This window comes from Saimiri boliviensis, chromosome 10 (assembly GCF_048565385.1).
Source record: "Saimiri boliviensis isolate mSaiBol1 chromosome 10, mSaiBol1.pri, whole genome shotgun sequence".
Taxonomy (NCBI): domain Eukaryota; kingdom Metazoa; phylum Chordata; class Mammalia; order Primates; family Cebidae; genus Saimiri; species Saimiri boliviensis.
The window spans coordinates 18,953,127-18,971,703 of NC_133458.1; the positions used below are offsets into that span (position 1 = coordinate 18,953,127).

The 18,577-nt window shown below is 44.7% G+C and overlaps 1 protein-coding gene across 2 annotated transcripts in view; it reads left to right on the forward strand.

Annotated features, from left to right (window-relative positions):
* Positions 1–18,577, forward strand: part of SVOPL (SVOP like) — a 114,541-nt gene that overhangs the window by 36,790 nt on the left and 59,174 nt on the right. For both annotated transcript variants that reach the window (XM_003929748.4, XM_010340366.3), the window contains exons 5-7: positions 66–137; positions 3,511–3,635; positions 7,807–7,870. In XM_003929748.4, coding sequence (XP_003929797.2) covers positions 66–137; positions 3,511–3,635; positions 7,807–7,870 — 261 coding nt within the window. The remainder of the gene's footprint in view (positions 1–65; positions 138–3,510; positions 3,636–7,806; positions 7,871–18,577) is intronic.

The window sequence follows — 18,577 nt, forward strand, 5'->3', positions numbered from 1 at the left end:
CTCATGGGGTGAAGTAACGTCTAAAAACGACTTGGAGAACCATTTTGTCTCCCTCCCGCCCGCAGATGGTGTTTTTTGGCTACATGGTCTTCAGTATCCTCTTTGGCCTCCTGGCTGACAGATATGGCCGCTGGAAGGTACGTCAGGCCTCACGGTTTCATTTGGAATTTTCTTTTGTGTATTCTTTTGGGGGCAGCCTTATCGCTGTTTCTCTTTAGTAGGCATTTCCCTCGCATTACACGAGACAGAAAATGTGGCTATTTTCCTCCCTCATGGAACATCCCGGGCTTATCTTCTGGACATCTCATTTTTCTCAGGGTACCTGTGGGCACAACTTTTTCTCTGCATTCCAGGTGTGGAGTAAAAGGAAATGCAGGTATTACAGAGTTCCAAGAAATCTTTACCAAGAAGCAGTAGAGGAATGAAGGCCGCTAAGTGGCTCTATTGGAACTCCTAGAGGTTGGGACTTACAAGGAGTCATGGGTTGGTTAGATGTCCCCACCTTGTCCAGTTTACTGTGAGTTAAGGACAGACAGTGGCTCTGATGTCGGTGGGGGAACACGTCCGTTCTCTCTATCCACACATTCACTTCTGGGAGTCAATAAGGGGAAATGGAAAAGGCCCCTTTTGCCCTTCACAGCAGCCACATTTCTCTTGGGAGCTGTTTTCCTCTGGTTTTCTTTTAACTGACGAGTCCACTGATGCAGCTGCAAGCTCGGAAGAAGGTGTTCTTCTTTCAGGGAGACACTTACCTGTCATGAGCAAATGTCCAGAAAGTCTCTAGTCCCCGAGAGCGCTCAGCTGGGTTCAGAGGGAGCAAGTATCCCTTAACTTTGGGGCAAGAGAACTCACCCTTGTGCACCTATTGGTTTGAAACTAGCAGGAATTGGTCACAAATAAAAAGACGATTCCAAGTTACAATAAGTAGGAAACAGATGCAAGTTTTAAAGCATGTGAGGTAATTTTAGAACGAGAGAAAGTAAAACCACTGGTGCTGGATGGCCGAGACCATAAGCCGAACCTGTTGCCTTGAGGCAGAGGCAGAGAAAGCAGGAGTTCTCTGCGGGACCATTTGCCGGAATCTCCTGTCCAGGGACAGAAATGGAAGCCCTTGATCTTAAATGAGAGAGTTTAAAAAGAAGCCCCCCAAAACCCTAGACCTCAACCTAAAGGAAGGGAGGTCCAGATTCAGATAGACTCACCCTTTTGTACCCAGTGAAACCTCTGGAGTTAGGGGAACACGGTGGGTTCGTGTAGCAAGTCCGTGAGGAGACTCTGGGTGATCGTGGGGTAAGGGTCTGATGTTGCTCTGAACCCTGCCAGCTATGCCAGAGACATTGACCTAAAGGAAGAAACAGAGGCAAAATTAATGTAAGTAGGGAGTTCATTTGGACCAAGGTTGAGGATGGCAGCCCAGAAGTCATATGGTCCAGTTGCCCTGAATAATATGCTCCAATTAGCGGCAGTTACAAGGGAGTTTTTTGAAGGAGGGGAGCGAAGAATTTGGGGGCACTTCGTAAGTTAACTAATAATTTACACTGGTTCATTAAAATAACAATCTATCTTACCTTACCCCTCATTGTTCTTTTTATCACAAAATCTCAACACACGGAGATAATGGATGAGCGTCCTGTTAAGCAACTTGTGGTAACATTTTAGGTCATTTATCAGCTAGTCTGGAAACTACAGGGAAGGAAAGAAAAACAAAATGCCTTTAGACAATTACCCAGGGCTTGGGTGCCGGAATGTGACTGACATCCCACTGCTGCTGTGTCTCTGGACCTGATAAATTCTGCATACCTCACATTCCTCAGACTGCTCTGAGCTGCTTTTCTTTCTCAAGTTGATGGATGTACAGAATTAAAACATTAAAATGTGGACATTTGCAGGTATCAACATAGCAGCTACACATTTTGCTCATGTTGGTTTAGCTTTGAAACTAGCTCCTTGCTCAAAGTCACATACCTACTAAGATTAGACATCAAGACATAAATTATGTCTTCTAATGACAAACCCAGCTCTCTCTTTTCTATTTGCTTAATTTCTGGTGAAATTCTCTCTAAGCATAAATACAACTGGAGGAAACTCAAAGGAAAACATGAATAGAATTGGCTGTATGTTTTTTTTTTTTTGAGACGGAGTTTCGCTCTTGTTACCCAGGCTGGAGTGCAATGGCGCGATCTCGGCTCACCGCAACCTCCGCCTCCTGGGTTCAGGCAATTCTCCTGCCTCAGCCTCCTGAGTAGCTGGGATTACAGGCACGTCCCACCATGCCCAGCTGATTTTTTGTATTTTTAGTAGAGATGGGGTTTCACCATGTTGACCAGGATGGTCTCGATCTCTCGACCTCGTGATCCACCCGCCTCGGCCTCCCAAAGTGCTGGGATTACAGGCTTGAGCCACCGCGCCCGGCCGGCTGTATGTTTTAATCTATAACATGAAATAATGATCATAGATTCTTGTAAATATGAAAACACAAGTATCTCAAAAAGCACAAAAAGTCATTTTATAAGAGAAATGCAAATGGTCAAGCAACCTTGAAAAACGGGAAACACAGGATTTATCAAAAACAAAATACACAGCCGGATATAATTTTTCCTTTCAAATCTGTAAGGAATATTTTCCTTAAAGAATCCTGCACCATTGAAATGGACATTTTCATGCTTTGCAAGTATGTAGACACCCTCATTATACCCTTTTGGTGTTATTATATCATCATATATAATAAACACTATTGGTATAATTTTTCTGACCATGAGCTTGGCAGCGTGAATCAGGAACCTTGAAAATATTCTGCTAACCTGATCATTTGTCTTCCAGACATCTAGCTTGCTAAAGATGTCAGAGAGGGCATAATGACTGAAGCACAGATACCATCACAGCTTATTTTAATAATGAGAAGTTCTGAAATAACTTTAACTTCAACAGGAGAGAAAGGTCTTATGTGTTGCATGTGTGAAATTACATCTTTCCACTGGAATATGTACAGCCATTAACACATTGTTTTACAAACAGAAGATAATATGATAAGAGTATTTTCTCTGGGTTGGACAATCAATGGTGTTTCAATTGTTTAATTTTCTTTTTTATGTATTGTTAACTATGAACTTATATGATCCTTATAATTAAGAAAAAAACAAATACCTTACATGTGCTCCTGGTAACCCTCCTAGTGTACTGCCTCACTGTGTCTCCAACAGCCCTGTGAGGAGGGAGGACACGTTTTTGCCTTCTGATGTCCAAGTTCAGGGACCTGCCACCCATAAGGTTGGGCACAGCAGGGTCGTTTTAGAGAATGGTCTGAACTTGGAAGGTCTGGGATTTCAGACACTAGAATGGCATGGATTGGATTGGTGGATGATAGAGAGAGACCAGTGGGCTTGCTATAGATGAGCCCCTCGGAGAAGCCACTGTCGGGAGGGAAACAGAAAATCGCCTTCAGAAGTTAGGGCTTCTTCCCTCTGCGAATGGAGGCAGGTCCCCGTCATCAGTGTTCTGTCGTTGCTTCAGATTCTGCTCATCTCGTTCGTGTGGGGAGCCTATTTCTCCTTGCTGACCTCGTTTGCGCCTTCGTACATCTGGTTTGTCTTCCTGCGGACGATGGTGGGCTGTGGCGTGTCCGGCCACTCACAAGGGTAAATATGTTACCCAGAGGACCCTGAGACAAACACCTACCCCTGCAGGCCCTTACCCAAACCCTGCACTTAATAGACCAAAAGCATTGTGAACCCAGTATGCCCGAGACGGGTTTCGGTCCATTTAGAAAGCTTATTTTGCCAAAGTTAAGGATGTGCCCGTGACAGCCTCAGGAGGTCCTGATGACATGTGCCCAAGGTGGTAGGGGTACAGCTTGCTTTTACACATTTTAGGGGGACGTAATACATCAATTAATACGTGTAAGATTATGGGGTCTGTTGGGGGTGGCAAGGGAGGGACAGCGGCGCGGGGCGGGGGTGTGTGGGAAGGTTGGGGAGGGATAACATGGGGAGAAATGCCAGATGTAAGTGACGGGGATGGAGGCAGCAAACCACCTTGCCGTGTGTGTACCTATGCAACAGTCCTGCATGATCCGCACATGTACCCCAGAACCTAAAGTACAATTAAAAAAAAAAAACATGTAAGATTTACATTGATGACCTCCGGAAGGGCAGGACAACTCGAAGGGTGGTGGGCTTCCAGATCATAGGTAGATGTAAATATTTTCTTTCTTTTTTTTTTTTTTTTTTTTTTGAGATAGAGTCTTGCTGTGTTGTGTTGCCCAGGCTGGAGTACAATGGCGCGATCTCAGCTCGCTGCAACTTCCGGCTCCCAGGTTCAAGTGATTCTTCTACCTCAGCCTCCCAAGTAGCTGGGATTACAGGCATGTGCCACCACAGCTGGCTAATTTTTGTAATTTTAGTAGAGATGGGGTTTCACCATGTTGGCCAGGCTAGTCTCAAACACTCCTGACCTTAGATGATCCCCCTGCCTTAGCCTCCCAAAGTGCTGGGATTACAGGCATGAGTCATTCCACCCAGCTGATCCAAACATATTCTGAGTGGCAGTGGTTGAAAGATTTATTATCAGTAGAAAGGAATGTCCGGGTTAACACATTCTGGTTTCTACAACCAAGGTTTTATCATGCAGATGAAGCCTCCAGGTAGCCAGCTTCAGAGGAAATAGGTTCTAAATAGTTTTGTGTGTGTGTGTGTTTTTTTTTTTTTTTTTTGAGACGGAGTTTCGCTCTTGTTACCCAGGCTGGAGTGCAATGGCGCGATCTCGGCTCACCGCAACCTCTGCCTCCTGGGTTCAGGCAATTCTCCTGCCTCAGCCTCCTGAGTAGCTGGGATTACAGGCACGCGCCACCATGCCCAGCTAATTTTTTGTATTTTTAGTAGAGACGGGGTTTCACCATGTTGACCAGGATGGTCTCGATCTCTTGACCTCGTGATCCACCCGCCTCGGCCTCCCAAAGTGCTGGGATTACAAGCGTCAGCCACCGCGCCCGGCCTTGGTTTTTTTTTTTTTAACCAGACTTAAGGTCTGCATCGATGTTAATGCTGGGGTGCGAAGTGGCGCGTGTATAATGAGGCATGACCGACCCCACTTCCTGTCATGGCCTGAACCAGTCTTCCAGGTTAAATTGTAGAGTGCCCTGGCTGAGGAGGAAATCCATTCAGATGGTGGTTGTAGGGAGGTGAAGGTGGTGGGGGGTTCAAATTTTATTTTTGGTTTACAGCGTTCATAAGTTAGATTTATAGACGTCACTGCGCAAATTCAGCCTGAGCTTTGTTTGGTTTTTGGTGATAGCCGTTTATTTAATGCTCCAGTAGGAGACGTTTTCTCCTTAAAATGAGGCTTGGTGGTGAGGCTAGCCCAGTGCTAGGTCAAACACGTGTTAGCTTTTTTGTTCATAAGGCTATTCGTTGTTTTTTTAGATGTGTCATATTTTGTTACACTAAATACCAACAAGAAGTGCCATATATTAAGTAACACAAAGGTCAACCCAGGCTGCACGCGGTGGCTCACACCTGTAATCTGAGCACTTTAGGAGACCGAGGCAGGTCCCTTGAGCCCAGGAGTTTAAGACCAGCCTGAGAAACATAGTGAGACCCTGTGTCTAAAAAAAGAAAATTTAAGTCAGTCCAAACATAATTTATTGAATTCGTTGGAAGAATTTGGTTTGGTCATAAGCCCCTGGAACATTTAGGAGTAACCACTTTTAAGTAGTAGTATCCTGTGATTTAAGACACCTCTTGTAAAAGGGAGGGGGGACATACGTCAGATACGATCAAACTAGAGTGACTCCATCTTGAATAGGGGCTGGGTAAACTGAGGCTGAGACCTGCTGGGCTGCATTCCCAGGAGGCTGGGCATTCGTAGTCACAGGAAGAGATAGGAGATCCACAGGACTGGTTTCACAAGATACAGGTCAAAGAGACCCTGATGATAAACCAAGATATGGTAAAGAAACTGGCCTAAACCCACTGAAACCAAGATGGTGACCACAGAGAGCTCTGGTTGTCTTCACTGCCCATTATGCCGTAATTATAATGTATTAGCATGCCAAAAGACACTTCCACTGGTGCCATGGCAGCTTACAAATTCCCTGGCAATGTCAGAAGCTACCCTATATGGTCTACAATGAGGAGGAACCCTCATATGTGGGAACTCCCCGCCCCTTGAATTGACAGGGCGCCTTGGGCGATTCTCTTCTGGGTGCCTCGGAGCAGGTTATTAAGATATCTTAGGAGATGTCAAAGCACCTAATTACTGCCTTCATGTGTTAGAAAAAAAATTGTTCTTCCCTGGGGCATACAGTAAGCTTTAGAGCCCTAAAGGAGTAGAAGTTAAGTAAAAATTTAAAACATTCCCCAGGAAACAGCTCAAAAAATATGTCAGAACTCCCAAATTCTGGCTAATAACAGCAACAGAGAAGAGCAATTGGAAAACTGATGGAATACCTATTTTTCTAGTCACAAAGAAAATACGTACTTAATTAGAAACTTGTGCCGGACATGGTGGCTCACGTCTGTTATCCCAGCACTTTGGGAGGTGGATCACAAGGTCAGAAGTTCGAGACCAGACTGACCAACATGGTGAAACTCCGTCTCTACTAAAAATACAAAAATTAGCTGGGTGCGGTGGCGCATGGGATTACAGGCATCTGTAATCCCAGCTGCTTGGGAGGCTGAGGCAGGAGAATCACTTGAACTTGGGAGGCGGTGGTTGCGATGAGCCGAGATTGTGCCATTGCACTCCAACCTGACCAAGAGTAAAACTCCATCTCAAAAAAAAAAAAAAAAAAAAAAATTAGAAACTTGTGCCTTGACTGTCCTCATTACTTGAGAGAACTATTTACCTTCTCTTGGGTATAGTTTTAATTTCCCAATATGTTTTAGAAAAGGGAATCGGGCTGAGTGCAGTGGCTCACCCCTGTAATCCCAGCCTTTTGGGAAGCTGAGGTGCGACAAGTTGCTTGAGGTCAGGACTGACAATGTAGCAAGATCCCATCTCTGCAAAAAATTAAAAAATTAGTTGGGTGTGGTGGTGAGCACCTAAAATCCCAGCTACTTGGCAGGCTGACGTGAGAGGATCTTTTGAGCCCAGGAGTTAGAGGCTGCAGTGAGCTGTGATCAAACCACTGGACTCCAGCCTGGGAGACAGCCACACTTTGTCTCTGAAAGAAATAAATAAGAAAAGGGAACCAGGCTTGGGGAAACATTTTGCCACTGCTTCCCTTGGCAAAACAGATAAGGCTTATATTTTCTTTACTTTTCTTTTTTTTTTTTTGGAGACAAGAGTCTTGCTCTGTCGCCCAGGTTGGAGTGCAATGGTGTGATCTCGGCTCACTGCAGCCTCTGCCTACTGGGTTCAAGCGATTCTCCTGCCTCAGCATCCTAGGTAGCTGGGATCACAGGCACGCGCCATCATGCTCGGCTAATTTTTGTGTTTTTAGTAGTGACAGGGTTTCACCATGTTGACCAGGCTGGTCTCGAACTCCTGATCTCAGGTGATCACTACCTACCTTGGCCTTCCAAAATGCTGGGATTATAGGCGTAAGCCACCACCTCCGACCAAGGCTTACATTTCTTAAGTAATGGAAGGTTTGAAGTATTGGGAGTTAGATGTAAACACAGGAGCAGTTGTCAGTTTAGTTCTTATTTTTCTCTTATGTGGATATTAGCTGTCACAATTACGTTTTGATATATCGTCAACTTCTATGCTCTTGAATTCTTGATCCCTGTGACAAGAAAAACTGATTATTTTTAAAAAGATTATTTAGTTTTTAAAACAAAATTGTGCTTTTTCCTGCTTCCTGTTTAGGTTAATCATAAAGACTGAATTTTTGCCCGCAAAATACCGAGGCTATATGTTACCCTTGTCTCAGGTAAGACAAAATAGGAGTTCTCCCTAGCCTTCTGCGTCCTATGGGATGTGATGTACATGCAGGCATACCTTGGAAATGTCCCTGGTTTGGTCCCAGATCACCGCAATCCAGCGAGTGTCAGAATAAAGTGAGTCACACAAACTTTGGTTTCCCAATGCATGTAAATGTTACACTATCCTGAAGTCTGGTAAGTGTGCAGTAGCATCATGTCTACAAAGCAATGTACACACCTTAATTTTTAAAATACTTGATTGCTGACAAAGTCTAATGATCGCTGAGCCTTTAGAGAGCCATAATCTTTTTGTTGGTGGACGGGCTTGCGTCAGTGTTGACAGCTGCTGGCTCATCAGGATGGTGGTTGCTGAAGATTGTGGTGGTTGTGGCAGTTCCTTAAAAACAGACAACAGTGGGCTGAGCGCGGTGGCTCTTGGCTGTAATCCCAGCACTTTGGGAGGCCAAGGCAGGTGGCTCGTGTTTGAGACCACCCTGGCCAACACAGTGAACCCCTGTCTTTACTAAAAATACAAAAAATTAGCCAGGCATGGTGGCGGGTGCCTGTAATCCCAGCTACTTGGGAGGCTGAGGATCACAGGAGAATCACTTGAACCAAAGAGGCAGAGGTTGCAGTGAGTTGAGACCAGGCCATTGTACTCCAGCCTGGGTGACAGAGTGAGACTCAGTCTCAGAAAAAAAGAAAAAAAGACAGTGCAGTTTGCCACATAGATGGACTTCTTTTCCCAAAAGATTTCTCTGTAGGCTGTGGTGCTGACTGATAGCATTCAACCCGCAGTAGAGAACCTCTTTCAAAATTGCCGTCAATCATCCCAAACTGTGTTATACCTTATCAACTAAGTTTAGGAGTATTCTAAATTCTGTTTTTTTTTTTTTTTTTTTTTTTTTTTTTTTTTTTTTTTTTTTTTTTTTTTGAGATGGAGTTTTGCTCTTGTTACCCAGGCTGGAGTGCAATGGTGCGATCTCGGCTCACCGCAACCTCCGCCTCCTGGGTTCAGGCAATTCTCCTGCCTCAGCCTCCTGAGTAGCTGGGATTACAGGCACGTGCCACCACGCCCAGCTAATTTTTTGTATTTTTAGTAGAGACGGGGTTTCACCATGTTGACCAGGATGGTCTCGATCTCTTGACCTCGTGATCCACTCGCCTCGGCCTCCCAAATTGCTGGGATTACAGGCTTGAGCCACCGCGCCCAGCCTCTAAATTCTTTGTTGTCATTTCAACAATGTTCATAGCCTCGTCACAGGAGTAGATTTCATCTCAAGAAATCACTTTTGTGGCTTATCCATAAATATTAATTCTATAATATATATTACAGTAATATATGTATATATTACAATATATAAAAATATATGTATATATTACACTAATATAGTGCATGCACATACATGTAAATATATTAGTGTAATATATAAATATATACATATATACAAAATGTGTGTATATTTTGAGGTCAGGATATGTAAATATATTAGTGTAATATATAGAAAATATATACATATATACAAAATATGCGTGTATATTTTGAGGTCAGGATATGTAAATATATGTATATTTTACAATAATATATTGCATATACATATATGTAAATTGTGTATAATATGTTGCATATACATATATATAAATTGTGTATATGCAATATATTAGTGTAATATATTGTATATATTGCAAAATATATGTATATATTACACAAATATATTGCATATACATATATGTAAATTGTGTATTTACATACATATATGTAAATTATGTATATGCAATATATTCGTGTAATATATACATATATTTTGTAATATGTACAAAATATATATTACAAATATACATGTCTTGTAATATATACAAAATATGTATTATACAATATATTTGCATATACATATATGTAAATTATGTAAATATACTGGTGTAATATATGCATAGTACATACACATTTATATGCATATATATTACTGTATTTTGTGTGTGTGTGTGTGTGTGTGTGTGTGTAGCTTATATCACCTTAGAGGATAAAAGTGAGGCTCTGATTATTATTATTATTATTTTTGGGACCCAGTTTCGCTTTTGTTACCCAGGCTGGAGTGCAGTGGCGTGATCCTGCCTCACTGCAATCTCCATCTCCCAGGTTCAAGCGATTCTCCTGTCTCAGTCTCTTGGGTAGCTGGGATTACAGGCGCCTGCCACCATACCAAGCTAATTTTTTGTATTTGTAGTAGAGACGAGGTTTTACCATGTTGGCCAGGCTGGTCTTGAACTCCTGACCTCAGGTAATCCACCCGCCTTGGACTCCCAAACTGCTGGGTTTATAGGCATAAGCCACTGTGCTTGGCGGGGTCTGATTTTTTTCTTTTCTTTCTTTTTCTTTTTTGTTTGAAACAGATTCTTGCTCTGTCGCCCAGGCTGGAGTTCAGTGGAGCGATCTCGGCTCACTGCAGCCTCTGCCTCGCAGGCTCAAGTGATCCTCCCACCTCAGCCACGTGAGTGCCAGGGATTAAAGATGCATGCCACCACGCCAGGTAATTTTTGTATTTTTTGTAAAGATGGGGTTTTGCCATGTTGCCTAGGCTGGTCTCGAACTCCTGAGCACAAGCAGTCCGCCCACCTCAGCCTCCTGAAGTGCTGGGATTACAGGTGTGAGCCACTGTGGCCAGCACATTCTGATTTCTTTTAAAAAAAATCAGATTTCTTAAAAAAAAATTAGATAGCCAGATAGATAGGTAGGTAGATGTGGTCTCATGTGTTGACCATGCTGGTCTGAAACTCTTGGTTATTCTCCTGACTCAGCCTCCTAAAGTGTTGGGGTGACAGATGTGAGCCTTCTCACCTGGTGAGCAGTAGTATTTTGAAAAATCTTTTTTTCCCGAGATAGGTCTCAACAGTGGGCTTGCAATGCTCAGTAAACCATGCTGTAAACAGACATGGTGTCATCCAGGTTTTGTGTTCCATTTCTAGAGCACAGAGTAGATTAGCATCATTTAAAAATTTTATTTTAGTGATACATAGATGTACGTATTTTGGGTATATGTGTGATAATTTGATACATTCATGTAATCAAGTTAAGGTAATTGGGATATCTATCATCTTATTTATCTCTTCTATATACTAGGAACCTATGAATTGTTCTCTTCAAGCTATTTTGAAATGTGTAGTCGGTTAATACTGACTATAGTCATTCTACTGAAACACCAGCTCTTATTTCTTCTATCTCTGTGTTGGTGCACAATATTTAGCATAATTCTTATTTATTTATTATTTGTTTTTGAGGGAGAGTCTTGCTCTATTACCCAGGCTGGAATGCGGAGGCATGATCTTGGCTTACTACAACCTCCACCTCCTGGGTTCAAGAGATTCTTTTTTTTTTTTTTGAGACGGAGTTTCGCTCTTGTTACCCAGGCTGGAGTGCAATGGCACGATCTCGGCTCACCACAACCTCCGCCTCCTGGGTTCAGGCAATTCTCCTGCCTCAGCCTCCTAAGTAGCTGGGATTACAGGCACACGCCGCCATGCCCAGCTAATTTTTTGTATTTTTAGTAGAGACGGGGTTTCACCATGTTGACCAGGATGGTCTTGATCTCTTGACCTCATGATCCACCTACCTCGGCCTCCCAAAGTGCTGCGATTACAGGCTTGAGCCACCGCGCCCGGCCTCAAGAGATTCTTATCCCACAGCCTCTCAAGTGGCTGAGATTATAGGAATTCACCACCACACCCAGATAATTTTTGTATTTTTTAATTTTTCTTTGAGACGCAGTCTTGCTCTGTTGCCCAGGCTGGAGTGCAATGGTGTGATCTCAACTCATTGCAACCTCCGCCTCCTGGGTTCAAGTGATTCTCCTGCCTCAGCCTCCTCAGTAGCTGGAATTACAGGCGTGCACCACCATGCCCAGCTAATTTTTGTATTTTTAGTAGAGATTGGGTTTCAGCATGTTGGCCAGGCTAGTTTCAAATTTCTGATCTCGTGATCCAACCTCCTCGGCCTCCCAAAGTGCTGGGATTACAGGCATGAGCCACCACACCCGGACCTGTATTTTTTCTTTAGTAGAGATGAGGTTTTGCCATGTTAGCCAGGCTGGTCTTGAACTCCTGACCTCAAGTGATCTGCCCGCCTCAGCCTCCCAAAGTGCTGAGATTACGCATGAGAACCACCACGCCCGACCCCAAGATTGAGCATAATTGTTAAGGGCCCTAGGATTTTCAGAATGGTCAATGATCATTGGCTTCAACTTGAAGTCAGCAGGAGCAATGACCTCTAATAAGAGAGTCAGCCTGTCCTTTGAAGCTGTGAAATAGGGCTTTGGTTTTTTCCCTCTGTGGCTGTGAAAGTCCTGCATGGCATCTTCTTCCCATGGAAGGCTGTTTCATCTGCATTGAAAATCTATTGTTGAATGTAACCCTGCACTGGTGATCTTAACTAGATCTGGATACTTGCTGCAGCTTCTCCAATAGCACCTGCTGTTTCACCTTGTGCATTTTTTTTTTTTTTTTTTTTTTTTTGAGACAGTCTCTATTACCTAGGCTAGAGTGCAGTGGTATGGTCTCACTGCAACCTCTGCCTCCCGAGTTCAAGCAATTCTCCTGCCTCAGCCTCCTTAGCTGGGATTACAGGCATGCACCACCACACCCGGCTAATTTATTTGTATTTTTAGTAGAGATGGAGTTTCACCATGTTGGTCCTGCTGCTCTTGAGCTGCTGACCTCAAATGGTCCGCCCACCTCAGCCTCCCAAAGTGCTGGGATTACAGGCGTGAACCACCGTGCCCGGGCCATTTTCTTATCACTTTTGCTCACTAGAGTTTATTTCCTTCAAGAACTTTTCCTTGGCATTCACACCTTGCCTATTTGGGGCACGAGGCCTAGCATTTGGCTTACCTCAGCTTTCGACATGCCTTCCTGATGAAGCTTAATCATTTCTAGCTTTAGATTTAAATAAGAGATGTGGCTGGGTGTGGCTGTTCACACCTGTAATCCCAGCACTTTGGAGGCCAAGGTGAGACGACTGCTTGAAGCCAGGAGTTTGAGACCAGCCCACACAACACAGTGAGACCCCATGTCTACAAAAATTTAAAAATCAGGCCAGACACAGTGGCTCTCACCTGTAATCCTGGCACGTTGGGAGGCAGAGGTGGAAAGATCACTTGAGGTCAGGTGTTTGAGACCAATTCAGCCAACATGGTAAAACCCTGTGTCTGCTAAAAATACAAAAATTAGCCTGGTGTGGTGGCAAGCGCCTGTAGCCCCAGCTGCTCAGGAGGCTGAGGCAAAAGAATCACTTAAATCTGGGAGGTGGAGGTTGCAGTGAGCCAACACGCCACTGCACTCCAGCCTGGGAGACAGAGCAAGACTCCATCTCAAAAAAAAAAAAAAGTAATATTTGCAAAGTGCACTAAAGCAAAGCACAATTAAAAGGAGGTGAGCCTGTGCCTGTTGATTTTTGGCTGGTTGATGGTTCTTCAGTTGATACACTGTCATTTGGTACAAACCAAAGAGCCCTGGGAATGCTTGAAGCCATAGGTCCAATTCAAAGGTTTTCTGAATCCAGGATTATCATCACCCGACAGCAGTATTTAGAACGCAGCAATCAAAGAGTCCAGTGACTGGTCTGACTGGAGTGACAGAAGCCTAGGAATGCATCCAGGATGAACTTTCTTCCCCACCCAGCCTTCAGTGGCGGGCCGCTGCTGCTACCCCTTTAGGCTGTGCTGCCTCCCTTCCAAGGAACCTGGTGGTTGAAAGTCCAGAACTGATTCATACCTGAGAGAATGGTGCTCCCAGTTCCTCCTTAGGCCCCTGCTGGCCATTGATTAGAGGTTTTGAATCCAGAAGAGAGGTCAGTCTAGGTGCCCTGTCCCATCTCTACGTAAAGTTCTGATTTTTCAGAGGAACCAGGAAAAAGATGACCCTTCCCACTGAAGCCTTATACACTTGGCAATAAATAAAGCAGTAGGAAAATAATTTCAAATTTATTTATTTATTTATTTATTTGAGACGGAGTTTCGCTCTTGTTACCCAGGCTGGAGTGCAATGGCGCAATCTCGGCTCACCGCAACCTCCGCCTCCTGGGTTCAGGCAATTCTCCTGCCTCAGCCTCCTGAGTAGCTGGGATTACAGGCACACGCCACCATGTCCTGCTAATTTTTTGTATTTTTAGTAGAGACGGGGTTTCACCAAGTTGACCAGGATGGTCTCGATCTTTTGACCTTGTGATCCACCCGCCTCGGCCTCCCAAAGTGCTGGGATTACAGGCTTGAGCCACCGCGCCCGGCATCTTTCTTCTTTTTTTTTAAAGATGAGGTTTCACCATGATGGCCAGGGTGGTCTTGAACCCTTGACCTCAGGTGATCCACCCACCTCGGCCTCCCAAAGTGCTAGGATTACAGGCATGAGCCACCGCACACGGTGACAATTTCTTTCTTTTTTTTTTTTTTTGAGATGAAGTCTTGCTCTGTCACCCAGGCTGGAGTGCAGTGGCATGATCTTGGCTCACTGCAATCTCCGCCTCCTGGATTCAAGTGATTCTCCTGTCTTAGCCTCCGGAGTGGCTGGGACTACAAACATGAGCAGCCATGCCCAGTTAATTTTTTATATTTTTAGTAGAGACAAGGTTTCACCATATTGACCAGGCTGGTCTTGAACTCCGGACCTCAAGTGATCCACCCACCTTCGCCTCCCGAAGTGCTGGGATTACAGGCGTGAGCCACCACGCCCAGCCTGACAAAAAAATGTTTTTAAAGAATCTAAGAGGCCTGGGGCAGTGGCTCATGCCTGTGATCACCCAGCACTTTGGGAGGCTAAGGTGGGTGGCTCACAAGGTTAGGAGTTTGAGACCAGCCTGGCCAACATGGTGAAACCCCATCCCTACTAAAAATACAAAAATTAGCCAGGTGTGGTGGTGGGCACCTGTAATCCCAGCTACTTGGGAAGCTGACGCAGGAGAAGCACTTGAACCCAGGAGGCGGAGGTTGCAGTGAGCTGAGATTGCGCCATTGTACTCCAGCCTGGGCAATGAGAGCAAGACTTTGTCTCAAAAAAAAAAAAAAAAAAAAAAAAAAAAAAAAAAAAAATCCAGCAAGTACTGGATAGTGATTCTTTTCAATCCCTGCAGCTCTCTTCTAATCTTTGTCGAGATAGAGGCACAAGCCAGGTGTGGTGGCTCATGCCTGTAATCCCAACACTTTGGGAAGCCAAGGCAGGCAGATCGCTTGAGCCCAGGAGTTGGAGACCGGCTTGGGCAACAATGTGAAACTGTCTCTACAAAAAAAAATACAAAAATTAGCTGGGTGTAGTGGCGTGTACCTGTAGTCCCAGTTACTCAGGAGGCTGAGGTGGGAGGATCACTTAAGCTCAGGCCACTGAGGGACTGAGGCTGCAGTGAGCCATGACTGTGCCACTGTATGCCAGCCTGTGCAACAGAGTGAAACCCTGTGTCAAAAAACACAAAACCTGAAGACACACACTTCTAATACTTAGTGCTTGGGTCATGCATGTGGTATTATTGACTGAGCATGCTCCTACTCAAGCTCTTCTATGGACATTTTCTCTTCTACCTGCGCCTCTTACTTTGCCATGCTTCCTGGTTATGTCTCTTTCTTGCTGGTCTTATTTTCCATGTCTCCTGGGTCATCTAATATGCTCCAATACTGGGCCAGCTCATGCCTGTAACCCCAGCCTTTTGGGAAGCCAAGGCAGGTGGATCACCTAAGGTCAGGAGTTGGAGACCACCCTGGCCCACATGGAGAAACCCTGTCTTTTTTTTTACTAAAAATACAAAAATTAGCTGGGCCTGGTGGTAGGCGCCCATAATCCCAGCTACTCAGGAGGCTGAGGCAGTAGAATGGCCTGAACCTGGGAGGCAGAGACTGCAGTGAGCCAAGATTGCACCACTGCACTCCAGCCTGGGTGACAGAGTGAGACTCAAACATATATATGTATATGTATAAAATACATAAAAGTATGTATGTATGTATACACACACATATACATACATGCCTACATATATATATTTGTATATATATATGTATGTATATATATATATATATATATATACACACCTCCACCCCTCAATCTTTTTTTAGAGACGGGGTATCTCTCTCTGTTACTCAGACTGGAGTGTGTGTGATTGTGTTGTATCCAAGCGAGTCAGAAGGAATGCGCCACACTCTAAGTTCCAAATTAGCAGTCCTTTATTTATTAGCCGGTGACCGAGAGACAGCTCACGCTCAAAATTCTCTCGGCCCCAAGGAAGGGGCTTGATTATCTTTTATACCTTGATTTAGGTAGGGGAGGGGGAGCCTAGCTGAAGTGGAACTTTACAGAAGCAGAACAAGCAAGTTAGATGAGGAAGCTGGTAACCAGGGGGCAGGAGGTTGCCAGGGTTGTTGGTTGCCAAGGGTGTTTTCACAGTCATCAAGGAGGGTAGCAGGGGGAGCTTTCCATGCAATCAGCCACCAAGGAAGGTATTCACAGTAGCAGGCAGACTTGCCAAGCAGGAAGTGGTTACAGTCGTTACAGGTGCTGGGAACAGTGTGAACCACTCTCAGCGGTTCAGAGCTTCTAAGTGCAGTGTGACCGGCTATGCAACTGTGGGGGCTATGGCTGAGAGGGAGAAGCTAGGCTGGAGCTTACTGCTAAGATGGAGTCAGTTAGGCTAACACAAGCTAGGTTGTTACAATCACAGCTCCCTGCAGCCTCCTGGACTCCTGGGCTCAAGTGATCCTTCCGCCTCAGCCTCCTGAGTAGCTGGGACTACACATGCATGTCATGGTACCTAGCAAATTTTAAATTTCTTTTCGTGGAGATGGGGTCTTGCTTTGTTGCCCAGGCTAGTCTCTAATTCCTGGCTTCAAGTGATCCTCCCACCTCAGCCTCCCAAAGTGTTGGGATGATAGGCGTGAGCCACCACACTGGCTCCAAAATCTTTATCTGCAACCCAGAGGACCTCCTTAGCCTTCAGATCCAGGCAGCCAATAACATGACAGTCACTTGAATGCCTTACAGGCCTCTCAGTACAAGATACTCAGACCTAATCTCTTCTTCCCTTTAAGCCTCTTATTTCTGTTTCCAATCTCAGTTAAGAGCCAACACTTTCCCCTCAGTGATCTTGGACACAAACTCAGGAGGCATCCCAGACCCTCCCTGTCCTTCATCCCTAATCACTAGCCCTACTAACTCACCCCCTATTATTGGACCTGCCTCCTGGTTTCAAGTTACTCTCTTGTCTCAGCCTCCTGAGTAGCTGGGACTACAGGCACGTGCCACCACACCCAGCTAAATTTTTGTATTTTCAGTAGAGATGGGGTTTCACCATATTAGCCAGGCTGGTCTTGAACTCCTGACCTCATAATCCACTCACCTCAGCCTCCCAAAGTCTTGGGATTACAGGCATGAGCCACCGTGCCCAAACTTGCCACCTTTATCTCCAAAACGTATTAATCCATCCGTTAAAAAAATTTTGTACAATTAATGTGTCAAAAATGTGTCAATTAAAAATAAAACTATTGGCCGGCACAGTGGCTCACGCCTGTAATCCAAGCACTTTGGAGGCCATGGCGGGCAGATCACCTGAGGTCGGGAGTTCAAGACCAGCCTACCAACATGGTGAAACCCCGTCTTTAAAAAAAAAAAAAACAAAAAAAAACTTTTTTTTTCCACTGTTTACTACTAAAATCCACTTCTTTTTAAAAAAATTTTTTTATTTTTTTTTTTGAGACGGAGTTTCACTCTTGTTACCCAGGCTGGAGTATAATGGCATGATCTCGGCTTACTGCAACCTCCGCTTCTTGGGTTCAGGTAATTCTCCTGCCTCAGCCTCCCGAGTAGCTGGGATTACAGGCACCCGCCACCATGCTCGGCTAGTTTTGTATTTTTAGTAGAGACAGGGTTTTGCCACGTTGGCCAGGCTGGTCTCAAACTCCTGGTCTCAAGCTAATTTTTTGTATTTTTTTTTTCTTAGTAGAGACAAGGTTTCACCATGTTGACCAGGATGGTCTCCATCTCTTGACCTCGTGATCCACCCGCCTTGGCCTCCCAAAGTGCTGGGATTACAGGTGTGAGCCACTGCGCCCGGTCCTAAAATCCATTTCAATCGCTGACCTGGTCTACTGCTGTGGTCTTGTTACTCACCTGGTGACTCATTGCCTCTCCAGCAGTGTTTTTCTGATGACTCACATCCCACTCTATCACATTTTTCTGTTTTCTTTCCAGCCCTTATTGCTTTCTGAAATAATCTTGTTTTTGTTGGTAATAGAGTTCTTTAATGATGAAATAGTCACCCCAGGTCAGGCGCAGTGGCTCATGCCTATAATCCCAGCACTTTGGGAAGCCAAGGAGGGCAGATCATTTGAGGTTAGGAGCTGGAGACCAGCCTGGCCAACATGGTGAAACCCTGTCTTGACTAAAAATACAAAAAAATTAACTGAGTGTGATGGTGTGCACCTATAATCCCAGCTACTTGGAAGGCTGAGGTGTGAGAATTGCTTGAACCCAGGAGGCGGAGGTTGCAGTGAGCCAAGATCACATCACTGTACTCCAGCCTGGGTGACAGAGTGAGACCCTGTCTCCAAAAAAAAAAGTCACTCCACAATTTCCTCAAAGAGTCTTCTGTATCTTCTCTCCATCTCTGTGAGGTGAATGGAGTTGCTGTTGACTCCCCAACTTCAGATGGTGAAATAATGCTCAAGCTAAGGCCTAGAGTTGTTTTAATCTGA